At 35.5% G+C, this 12,957-nt stretch overlaps 1 protein-coding gene across 3 annotated transcripts in view; it reads left to right on the plus strand.

The window, feature by feature from the left end:
• Positions 1-12,957, plus strand: part of UBR5 (ubiquitin protein ligase E3 component n-recognin 5) — a 143,749-nt gene that overhangs the window by 114,978 nt on the left and 15,814 nt on the right. For all 3 annotated transcript variants that reach the window (XM_079901118.1, XM_079901117.1, XM_079901119.1), the window contains exons 41-50: positions 2,135-2,365; positions 2,850-2,923; positions 4,140-4,312; positions 4,408-4,521; positions 5,435-5,655; positions 7,059-7,179; positions 7,279-7,377; positions 9,638-9,881; positions 11,318-11,429; positions 12,073-12,217. In XM_079901118.1, the coding sequence (XP_079757244.1) occupies positions 2,135-2,365; positions 2,850-2,923; positions 4,140-4,312; positions 4,408-4,521; positions 5,435-5,655; positions 7,059-7,179; positions 7,279-7,377; positions 9,638-9,881; positions 11,318-11,429; positions 12,073-12,217 (1,534 nt within the window). The remainder of the gene's footprint in view (positions 1-2,134; positions 2,366-2,849; positions 2,924-4,139; positions 4,313-4,407; positions 4,522-5,434; positions 5,656-7,058; positions 7,180-7,278; positions 7,378-9,637; positions 9,882-11,317; positions 11,430-12,072; positions 12,218-12,957) is intronic.

Below are 12,957 nucleotides of genomic sequence, written 5' to 3' on the forward strand. Positions count from 1 at the left end.
AAAATGACCTTTTTCAGGACTAGAAATTAGCCCACACATTGAAACTAGATTAGTGGCAGTGCTATATAGTGAAAATGTCCCATCCCTGAAGTCGAAGTCCTAGAATTTGGTTCTAGCTTTGGCTCAGGCTAAACAACCTTGCTACTTTGGGTGGACCATAAATGGAGGAAAGACAAGGGTCGAGGAGACTGCTTAGGAAATTTAACAAGGCTATGGTTGGAGTCTACAAGAGAAGTAATAGTCACCGAAGTAGGGCAGTGAAGGGCCAGTGAGGAGAGAGCCCTGAAATCATTACAAACAGAACTTAGGGCCGTGTTGGGGTATGGACCGGGGAGGAGGCAGAATTTACATCTTCTGAATTTAGATTCTGAATAACTAATACGAAAATTAAAAGAAAAATCTAAAGGAGTAGAGTGGACATACCTGCTTTTGAACATGTTGAGAACTGGGAGAGGATTTAGTGGAAATGTTTAGTATGCAAAATCGAATGCTTGGCAAAGAGACCTGGATTAGAGATAAAGACTTGAGAGGCAGCAGCTTTCCTGTCCTAGGAAGCCTGCTCCACCAGTAGACACAGGCCTTGTCTTCATTAGGCTAGTCACTACGCCAGAGAACACAGATTTCTGATACTAGATTTTCATTGGTGATAGGGTTCCCTTTTCTGTCTTGCTCCCACTCTCACTCTAATATAATAGGTTTATTGAGATGTAGTTCATATACCATACAGTTCACCTATTTAAAGTATATCGTTCCATAGTTTTGAGTATGCTGTGCAACGATCATCACAATTAGTATTAGAATGTTTTATTCGTTTCCACAAGAAGCCCCATACCGATTAGCAGTCACCTCCCGTTTTCCCCGACTTTCTAGTCCTAAGCAACCACTGATTTACTCTCTGTCTCTATAGATTTGCCTATTCTGGACATTTCATGTAATGGAATCATACAATATGTGGTTTCTTTTACCTAGCATAATGGTTTTAAGGTTCATCCATGTTTAGCATGTATCAATACATTATTTCCTAGTATTCCATGTCACATTTTGTTTTTCCACTCATAAGTTGATGGACATTTGGGTTGTTTACACCTTTTGACTATTATGAATAATGCTGCTATGAACAGATTGTGTACAGTTTTTTGTGTAGATAATGTGTTTTCAATTATCTTGGGTATATATCTAGTTGTAGAATTGCTGGATCATATGGTAACTCTCTTTAACCTTTTGAGGAACTGCCAGACTGTTTTCCAGTGTGACTGCACCATTTTACATTCTCAATAGCAGAGTATAAAGTTTCTAATTTATCCACAGCCTTGCCAACACCTGTTATTATATGTCTTTTGGATTATAGCCATCCTAGTGGGTATGAAGTGGTTTCTCATTGTGGTTTTGATTTACATTTCTGTAATGGCTGATGAGCATCTTTTCATGTGCTTATTGGCCATTTGTGTATCTTTGGAGAAATGTCTGTTTAGATGTTTTATACATTTTAATTGGCTTCTTTTTTTATTATTGAATTTTATGAGTTCTTTATATAGTCTGGATACAACTTCCTTTCAGATACAGGATTTGCAGAAATTGTGCCCCATTCTGTGGATTGTCTTTTCATTTTCTTGAAGGTGTTCTTTGAAGGACATAGGTTTTTTAATTTGGGTAAAGTCCAGTGCTCTTTATTTTCTTCTGTTGCTTGTGCCTTTGGTGTCATTTTAGGCACACTTTTAGGTTCTCAAAGTGTGGTTCCCAGAATAGCAGCATCAAGATCACCTAAGAGCTTGTTAGAAATATAAATTATGGGTCCTACCCTAACCCATTCTTACTGAACCCATAGAGGTGGGTCCAACAACCTGTTTTCACAAGCCCTCCAGGTGATTTTGGTGGACACTGAAGTTTGAGAACCATTGTCTCTGGGGAAGGAGTACCTTCTGCCAATCCAGAGGACACTGGAATTTCTTTCCTTTATAAATGTATACAGTACTGTAAATAATATACAATGGTTACATTTCTAAGGCAGAGCCCAGGCGTAATGAGTTTTTATTTATGGATAGTCTCAGTTCCTAATTTTGCATATTTATAACAGTGGTACATTTCACATTTGTGTTCTTTTTGTAAACATCTTCATTTCTTTTTACTCCTATAGACGCGCCACATTGCTTAGTGCCCGTCAAGGAATGATGTCTGCTCGAGGCGACTTCCTAAATTATGCTCTGTCTTTAATGCGGTCTCATAATGATGAGCATTCTGATGTTCTTCCAGTTTTGGATGTTTGCTCATTGAAGCATGTGGCATATGTTTTTCAAGCCCTTATATATTGGATTAAAGCAATGAATCAGCAGACAACATTGGATACACCTCAGCTGGAACGCAAAAGGTAGCCATACTTGCCATGAGATTGTTTTAAGAAATACTTGCTGTGGTCTCCATTAGTACATTGTCTGATTTTTGGAGTAAGGAGAACATTGCAAACAGGAACATTTCATGTGGGCAGGTGGGCTTGAGTCCATCCAGCCACTCTCCATAGCTACTCCTCACTTAAAACATGAAACCTAAGAATCCAGTTAAGCTTTATGCTTGAGGTAGTTTGTCCTGATTGTTTTATCATGTTTTCTATTAGAGTTTGTGTAAGCACTCACTATTTCTTGGTGTGATTAGCCTTTTGCTTCTGTTGAACCTATTTTGTAGTTGTAGTACATTTGGCTGATTAGTCTGCCATTCCCAGAGTCTGAAACTTTATCCCAGTGTTTGAAATTGGTTAGATACTAAACTAACCTTTTCAGTCTTTTTTGCATCACCTTTGCTCCTGTTCATACAGCACAAAATACTTCATGTAAAATGACTCACTTGTCTTTTTAAAGGACACGAGAACTCTTGGAACTGGGTATTGATAATGAAGATTCAGAACATGAAAATGATGATGACACCAATCAAAGTTAGTGTACAGAAAATCTGCTAATCTACTTCAAGAAATGGCTGCCTCAGTATTTCCCCTTCAAGCTTTTTAACTTCATTATTTTCTGTCTGGGTGGGAATTTCTCTTTTCTTCTCTATGTCCCGTTTCTTGCATTTTCTGTCCATTTTTCCTTATATATCCTTGCATTAATTACTTCATAAGGATGAGTTAAAGAAATATTATAAACTTTTTCAACAGTTAATATTTTTTCTATTTTGACTTTGTATCTCTCCTTTGCATTTCTCTTAGTTTTATGTTTACCTTTATTCTTAAGTGTGTTGGTACTACGTACATTTGAATAAAGTCTTAGCAGAACTTTTGCTAATACTGATGCAAAATAGACTGAGTCAAGAAAATGGAAAATACCAGTTATAACTCCCTATTTCATCAAAACTCAACAGTTAATGCAATAAAAAAGACAGAAAATATTCCAAATTCAAGAAATTTGGGGATTTTCTACGCTCTTATTTGTAGCTTTCAGGTATAATTTCAAGTAGGATTAAAATACTTTTCTAGTGGGGTCAGATAGTCTGCTTGCCTGTTTCTTATTATCATGTAGTACTTTATTCAGGCCTGGGAAAGACAACTTAACTTTAACTGCTATTTTTTGAGAACCCAGCCATAGCTCACTGCTATTTTCATAGCATACTGTAAGCACTGACAAAAGTTTTATTCCATTAATGGGAGTTGGTGCTGGTGTGCTGATTTCCTGTTGGGATGCATGAGTTGCCCAGACATTTCTCTGTTTATCTTCTTATATAGAGGAATCAGAACTTAAAAGTAAACAGATGCTCAAATTTTAGCCCCTTTTGTGGAGTCATCAGTGAGCCAGGTCCTGAACATGCTCAGGAAACTAGCTATATTCAGGTCTAAATCTCTAGAGAGAGAAGAGGTGGATGTGGGTAGTGTCTGTCCAATACAAAATGGAACAGTATTTGTTACTGCTAATATTTTTTGCAAGTTTTTATTGTGTTAAAATACACATAAATGAAATTTATCATTGTAACCATTTTAAACCAATATTTTGAATCACCACTTTAAAATATTATCAAAATTTAGGACTATCAACTTGTTTTGAGTGGCATTAAAATTTTATAAAGAGATAACAGGAATTTTGGATTGAGCAGATGTAGATCCTTTTACCCTTCCCCAATAATTAATTTTTTAAAAAAACATTTTATCTCTTTATGTTTAGGTGCTACTTTGAATGATAAGGATGATGACTCTCTTCCTGCAGAAACTGGCCAAAACCATCCATTTTTCCGACGCTCTGACTCCATGACGTTCCTTGGGTGTATACCCCCAAATCCATTTGAAGTGCCTCTAGCTGAAGCCATCCCCTTGGCTGATCAGCCACATCTGTTGCAGGTGATTCACATAAACTAGGCTTAAGGTTTCTTTTTAGTTGAATTTACTTTTTTAAAGTGTTCAATGTAACTGTAATATTTTTATTAAAATTCCAGCCAAATGCTAGAAAGGAGGATCTTTTTGGCCGTCCAAGTCAGGGTCTTTATTCTTCATCTGCCAGTAGTGGAAAATGCTTAATGGAAGTTACAGTGGATAGAAACTGCCTTGAGGTAAGATAGTAAAAATCTTCGCAATATAATATTTGTGAGTTGAACACTTATCCCAGCGTCTAGTTTTTTGGAAATGCATTCAGAATATTGTATTTACCCAAATAACAGAAGTATCAGAAATTCTTGCCTTATGACATAATTAAAGGAATTCCAGTACTGTCATTAGTCTGCTTTGAGACTAACTTGCTGTGTTTGCCTGTTCCAGAGTTGATTGTTGTAATTCTGCTGAATATTTTAAATTTTTATACATATGAGCATATATAATATTGGCTTGTAACTTTTCTTTTTGAGTCTAGAATGGGAATAAAGTAATATTAATGATGATACCTAACATTTGTTGGATAATTCTATCTCCTGGGCACTGTCTCAATTAATCTTCACAACCATGTTGGGTAGAAAACATTATTATCCTGATTTTATGGGTAAGGCTTGGAGAGATTACATAAATTTCACGTGGGAATGTCTGTTGTTATAATACAACTAGTGAAATGACAGATCTAGTTTTTAGATGAAAGTCTGATTTGAGAGCCTAAAATTATACTATACTGTTTCTCCAGTGAAAAAGTAATAACACCATGTAAGAGTAGGCATATAGAAGACATGTACTTGAATAGAATTTTCTTTACTATCTAAGTATTAAAGGAGAATTTTATGCACATAAGACACTTAAGTAACCATAGATATTATAAAGATACCTTGAAAAGTTCTCTGAGGCTGCTCTGGTAAATGCACTGGAATTGGTGCTCATCCATGGGAATCAGATAGACAAGAAATAGATTGCAGCTTTGTAGTTGAAGTGCCAGAAGGGAATTATTTAACTGCCATGTGATCTCTGTGGAGTATTAGTAAGTTGAAAAGGAAATCTAGTCAGTTTGTTTTTTAATATCTAACATTTAAATGTAAAAATTCATAGGTTCTTCCAACTAAAATGTCTTATGCTGCCAATTTGAAAAATGTAACAAACATGCAAAATAGGCAAAAAAAGGAAGGGGAAGAACAGAATGTGGTGCCAGAAGAAGCTGAGAGTTCAAAACCAGGGCCATCTGCTCACGATCTTGCTGCACAATTGAAAAGCAGTTTACTCGCAGAAATAGGATTGACTGAAAGTGAAGGGCCACCTCTTACATCTTTCAGGTACTTGCTAAGTGATGATAGTTTTTCTATGCTATTACTTTATGGCTATTATAATTTTTGTAAGAGTTTTTATTTAGAAAATTTATAATTTTCTTTGTATATAAATAATAGGATGAAATATTATTTGTGTTTTCCTAGTTTATAATCAGAAATTTAAATATTAGAGTTTTCTGGATTTTGTTTTTTTGTGACTGTTTTGTGATTGATTGGCATTCTGATTTTCTCCTCCCTTTACTGAAGAAATTCTGACTCTGTTTTTAACGTTCAGTACTGAGTTAAAGTACATATCCATGTCAAATTGCCAATTATACACTTGTTAGCAGGAGCTCAGCTATGGGAGGGGAACATGTGAAAAAAAGAGCTTTATAGATTTGTGACTTTCACATTTGTTTGGGCTCACTCCTTTGCCAGGTTCACATTTAGTAAATCTCTTGCAAGTGGTAGGTTCTTTGCTTTCCCAGTAAAAATTTGCCTAATATATACTGTGACTCAGTATGGCTGATCACCTAATGATTTGTTGAGTGTCTGCTTTATGCTGTATGATTTTTGGTTATGTAATGTCAGATTTTTTTTTTTTTCTTTTTGGTTTGCTTAGGAGGAGTTAATCTAGTTTAGGAAACTATATACATCTTGTGTACACAGTCTAACAACCATAAAAGGCAAGGAAGAATTAGGGACTGGGATGGCCCAAGCTTCCTAGAGACAATATGATTTGAGCTGAGATGGTTCGAATGTGTAGAAGCAGATAGATTGAAGGAGAGAAGAATTAGAGGTAGAGAGACAAGCTATTATTCCTTCTGGCTAGTTGTTAAAAAGGGGGCTGAAGTAGAATATTGCCTTTGGGGATGAAAAGGAAACCATGGTTAGGAAAAGAAAACTTATGAAGGACTTGATCACTCTGGAGGGACCAAGGGAAGAATAAATTAAAATCTGTTCAAGTCCGTGCAGTAGGAAGATAGGTGGTACTATTGAAAGAAATCAGGAGGCATTGTCACTGTGGTGAAGAGGCCATATTCAGTTTCACCATGTTGAGTATGACTGAAGTGGATATATTTCACACAATGAAATTCTGGTCCATTGTGAACTAAAGAGGGGTCTGGGAATCATCTAGTGGAGACAGACACTGGACTTCAAGGAGAGGAGGTAAAACTAAAGATGAAGATGGAAGCCAGCCTGGGGATGTATCCTTACGTAAAGGACAGAAGGAATAATGGAGTAAAATTAAGAAGTTCTCCAAGGAACGAGTAGCTATAGAAAAGTTCTCCATTAGAGAGGATGTGGTTTTGAATTACTTAAGAGCTCAGAATATTAAAAGACCAAGTAATTACTGTTATTGACCAAAAACCAGGAAGTTTTTAGAGTTGCCTAAACTGCTTCCCCCTCTCCCCTTAAACTTCTTACAGGCCACAATGTAGCTTCATGGGAATGGTCATTTCCCATGATATGCTGCTAGGACGTTGGCGCCTTTCTTTAGAACTGTTCGGCAGGGTATTCATGGAAGATGTTGGAGCAGAACCTGGATCAGTATGTATTTTGAGCACTTTACATTCTATTCTGCCTGATAAGAACATATTTCAGAGGATAATTCTGTCATGCATTTGTTTTGTTGTTGTTTTTTTTAAGATCCTAACTGAATTGGGTGGTTTCGAGGTAAAAGAATCAAAATTCCGTAGAGAAATGGAAAAACTGAGAAATCAGCAGTCAAGAGATTTATCACTAGAGGTAAAGGTATTTAGATTTTCTTATCCTATACATATAGTTTGCTATTTATATAAAATTTAAAAACAAATAACAATTTTGTTTAGGGGATATGTACTATGTAATTAAAAATTTAAAGAAAATAAATGGTAATCATCAAATTTAGAGTAATGGCTATCTCTGGCAGTTGGTTTCCTAACATCCTGTGATGATGAGCAATGGGTTTGTTCGTTTAAGTATCATTATGAATACATGGATTAAAACTGTTTGGATGTGCTTCATTTCATTGATGCTCAAATTATCTTTCTGTGGCTAGCGAGAGTCCAATCTTTGACAACTTCCTTACGTTTTGATATGTCTCATTTTCTGTTATTTTCTGTCACAGACCTTAAATCAGCCATTTCTTCAAGAAGCCCTGCTTCCTTTTAGCAGGAAATTGTATTTTGAGATTATAATCTGGGCTCTAGGTTGCTCACTGCCTGTTGGGTTTGTCATTGTTTCTAGGCCTTTTAGTAGGAAATGCTCCTTTAAAAAAGGAAGAAGAAAATTATTTCATGAGTTCATACTGATACTCCTAATTCAAATTCAAGATTTAGGACCACAAGTTTGTTTTATTTTCACCTTTTAGTCTTTGCTTCCTTTCTTCTGAACTGAATAATATCCAGCTTCCCAGCAACACTGATAAAATTACTCATTTGCTTTTATCCCACAGCATGCATACAATAGTCTTAGAATCATAGCATCAACACCACTACCAACAAAATGATTATTGAAAATAGCCCAAGATTTATTTGTAGTTTTTGTTCTTAGAGCATATCCAATTGGAGATGTACAGTCAAACTACATTGTTTAAAGTCACTTGAAATAATTCCTTTTGTGTGGTTTTGCTACCTACCATCTCATCTCCACACAATTAGGGCCTTTCAGTTCATTTTGCTTTCACTTTTTAGGGATTGCTCTCTCCTTTTTTTGACTTTGTTATGTTTCATAGTTAATGTAAAATATCTACAGTTGCAAGGTCAACTCTATAGAAGAAGGTTGTATTCAGAGAAATCTAATTTCCATTTCTGTCTCTTTTACTTTGTATTCCCCCTGCCCCCTTTCGGGTTTTTGTGGGTTTTTTGTTCTTGTTTTTAGCTTACTTCCCTCCCACCTTTCAAAAAACATATAATCCTGTGTGTATTCATTACGCATCTCTCTCCCCCACTCCCACCCTGAACATGCTATTATACATTTTACTCTATCTTGCTTTTCCCAGTTAACAGTATATCCTAGAGAGAAAGCCATGGCTATATATATAGAGAGATGTTCTGCCTTCTTTTTTTCCAGCTACCTAGTGTTAGCACCACATTTTATGGCTGTATCAATTTTTTTCATCCGGTTTCCTATTGATAGACATTTGGGTTTGTTTCCAGTCTTTTGCTGTTACAAATAGAGATGGGATGAATAATAGCCTTATGTGTGTTTCTCTATTTGGCTAGCGTGTCTTTGAGATAGATAGATAGACATGGGTCAACGGGCATGTGTATATGTAATTTCGTCAGATATTGGCAAATACCTCTACATAATGTCTGTATATATTTGCACTTTCAACATGAACACAAGAAGGCCTGATTTTCCAAAGTCTTGCCAGCAGTTTGTTGTCAAATTTTTAGATTTTTGCCAATCTGATAGGCAATATAGTTTAAATTTGTATTTCTCTTATTATGAGCAAAGTTAAACTTTGTTTCATATATTTCGTATATTATGGCTGCTGCTTTTTCTGGGAACTGTTTGTTGATATTTTTTGCCCATTTTTTCTATTAAAGTGTTTTTTCCTCAATTTTTTTAGAAACGCTAGGTGTATATATACACTACGCATGAATCTTTGTCGGTAATAGAAGGTGCAAATGTTTTTCCCCGTTTGTCATTTTTCTTTTCCTTTGCTATGGTATTCTGCCACCAAAGGAATATCCTATGATTTGTTTTGCTAGGATTCACTATTAAAAAAAAAAAAATTACACTTTGATCTACTTGCAGTTTATCCTGCTATATTACCAAATTCGTAGACCTTTTAAGAAAATGTTATAATTGAGTTAAATTCCATTTTCCTGATTTAATGTAAGATAGATATTCTTGTATGATTTAGAGTGTTATTTGGAATATAAGCTTTTGAGAACCCAAATACTTCGTAGCTATTTCAGCTGTCAAGGAAAAGCTAAAATTAGATCTTCAGATTTTACATAGAAAAATTTCAAGGTGGTTTCCAACACTGAATTTACTACTTTTTGTTGTGTTTTAATAGGTTGATCGGGATCGAGATCTTCTTATTCAGCAGACCATGAGGCAACTTAACAATCACTTTGGTCGAAGATGTGCTACTACACCTATGGCTGTACATAGGGTGAAAGTTACATTTAAGGATGAACCAGGAGAGGGCAGTGGTGTAGCACGAAGTTTTTATACAGCCATTGCACAAGCATTTTTGTCCAATGAAAAACTGCCAAATCTAGATTGTATCCAAAATGCCAACAAAGGCACTCATACAAGTAAGTACTCTACAGGTAACAAGCACATACAAATTCTTTCCTTGTTTAATGGAAACAATGATAATCACGGTTATATATGTTTACGGTGGGAAAATGTTAATGTATATTTACACTTTTATACCATTTTATTCTAGATTAATGATTTAATCTTGTTTAAACTACTATAATTGACAATTTACCAATTTGCTCTTTTACTGCCACACTTATTTCCATAAATGGTTGTGATTGTACTATTTTTTTTCGTCTCAAATTATAATGTCTGGGGAGTGGGAGGTTTAAGATCTATGGTAATATAAAAATTCAAAGAGCAAACTGCAGGATTCCCCCAATCCCTGTATTTAATAAGTAGAGATACTTAGAAGAAAATGCTATTGTCTAGAACAGTGCTTTTCAAAGTATAATTTGCAGAGTCGCTCCAGTCTCCAATGAGATGGAGCTTGCAACCAAATGTAAGTTGGCTGTGTCACCAACTTCACTGTTTAATTTAGCAAGACTTTATTTTTTGGTAAGAAGGTTTTCTGTATTAACATCCTGGTGTAAGCTTTGCCTCCTTGAGGGATCAGCACTTTGGGGTTAGGATTCTTAACTAATTTTCAGGATTACAATTAGCATATTAAAAATATGTGAAAACTACAAAAGGTTGAAACTGGGGATTCATGTAAGGTAGGGGCAGAAGATCATCAGCCTTGTAGGTGGATGGATGTAGTAATTGAGGGAGAAGGAGTTACTAACAAAATCCTGTGTTTTACCTAGGCTGTAGCTGTATCTTACTGGGGTTCTGTAAACTGGCACCATAAAAGCTGACTGAGGTCTGGAAAAAAGCTGAATGAGCTCTGGAAAGAATTGAGGATGAAAAGATGGGGAGAGTACCTCAGCCTTTCATCATTAGTTTCACCATTTGAATTTCTATAGTCCTATAATAAAAAGAAATTGTCAAGTGTGAATGAGGAAACCTGGGAAGTCATGATGTTTCAGAAATAACTTTTCTGCTTACTCTTTAGGAAACCATACCCTGGTTTATGCTTAAGGTTTTAAGAATAATAATAGCTGGGTGGCTATAATGCCTTTAATGCCAAAAACTAAGAACAGAGAAGATACTCAAATATGTAAGAAATCTCAGCATTATTTATGGTGGAACTAACATAGCCCCAGTTGCTACATATTATTTTACAGCTTTGACATGACAAGGGGATAAATTAATTAAACAAATACCGAGTGAACATTTATTACCTACCAGGTTCATTCTACAGAATCACCCCCAACCCTCAAAACCATACGGAGAGTGAGAGAAAGGCACTTACACAGATGATAAGGAAGATGATGTACAGTTGTCATGTTCTTATTATGTTTGTCTCGTGTCCTCACATTGACTTTAACATTTAAAGTAGCTGCATTTACATTCATCTAAACAAAGTGTATTTCATATTTTTTTCCAGGTTTAATGCAGAGATTAAGGAACAGAGGAGAGAGGGATCGGGAAAGAGAGAGAGAAAGGGAGATGAGGAGGAGTAGTGGCTTGCGAGCAGGTTCTCGGAGAGATCGGGATAGGTGAGATGATTTTGTGTCTTTTATTGAGTACCATCTTTTTGGATGAATTGGAGGTAGGCCTGTAAATAAGTCTCAATTATGGACTTTTAGAAAAATGAAAGTTTTAATAATTGGATATATGTATTGTAACTAAAAAAGTCTAACCAACTGTTATTAAAATATTCTGCTTTAAAAACCCAGAGGCAGTTGAAATTATATTGGCTTTTTATTTATCCCACTCAAGTTCCTAATTTTTTGAAATTTTTATTAACTTCATATCATGCTTTCCTAAATTCGTTTTAAAATTTTAATTGTGGCAATTGTGTTATTTAAACCTCTAATTTTTCATGTGTTAGGATGGGTAGCATTTTACTTTTGACTAAAATTTCCAGTAAATATGGGTGGACTTTTGATTTCTGGTATTTTAAGGTCCTGTTCCCTTAGAATCAAATTAACCTATGCATTGCAGATTTATGGATTTTCGAGTGCCAAAATCTAGATAATCTTTATTTCCCCACCATCATTCTTTAGGCATTCTTCCACCCTAGTACCATAACTGGAGCTAACTGTATGCTCTGGTTTTCCAACTTTGTTACTAGTTGCACTGATATTTTCATTTTGCAGACAAGGGAATGAAGTCATAATAGCTTTGTTCATCTTTCAGGGATTTTAGAAGACAGCTTTCCATTGACACTAGGCCCTTCAGACCAGCCTCTGAAGGAAATCCTAGTGATGATCCTGATCCTCTGCCTGCACATCGTCAGGCGCTCGGAGAGAGACTTTATCCCCGTGTACAAGCAATGCAACCAGTATGTATGGTGTACTTAGCTACCTCTTAACTGGCTGTGCCCTTTTTGGTTTTCAGTTAAGAAAAGTTGCCAGCTACTGGAAAGCCATGTGGTTGAGGACTGCAATAAAAAGGAAGCTTAGGGAGGGAAAGAAGCAGGACTTACTGGAGAGTAATTGTATATAGCTTGATGTTTTTACTACCTATGCCAGGTTGGCATTCTACCTAGTAATTTCCTTGTGTGCTAAGGAATTATCTGTTCATTGTATTTATTTGTACCCTTATTTGTACAAATTATTGTTACTTTGCAGCTAGAACACATTGCAAATAGTGTACTTTACTTTTTTTTTTTTTTTTTTTGGAGTAAAATTGCTTTACGGTGTTGTGTTAGTTTCTGCTGTACAATGAAGTGAATCTGCTATATGTACGTTACTCTGGATATGTATGACAGGAAGATTTTATTTTGAATATTCTGTCAGAGGTTTCTTTCATGGAATATGAAACATCACCTAGTTGTGTTTTTTTGTCTTTATACATAATTATATGTACATGTTATAGCAAAAGAATAGTAAAACAGAGTCAACCAATTATATTTCAGTGAATCCTTAGCCTTAAATATAGGCATCTTTTTCTTTCTCCTTCTCCCTCCTTCACTTCTTACCTCCCTCTTTTTTGCTACACTAAATGAAAAAAATGTTTCCAGGTCTCTGATGAGGAAGGGAAAAAAATGAAAATTGAGTATTTTTATGTTTACTCATGGGT

Source organism: Stenella coeruleoalba, assembly GCF_951394435.1.
Source record: "Stenella coeruleoalba genome assembly, chromosome: 17".
Taxonomy (NCBI): domain Eukaryota; kingdom Metazoa; phylum Chordata; class Mammalia; order Artiodactyla; family Delphinidae; genus Stenella; species Stenella coeruleoalba.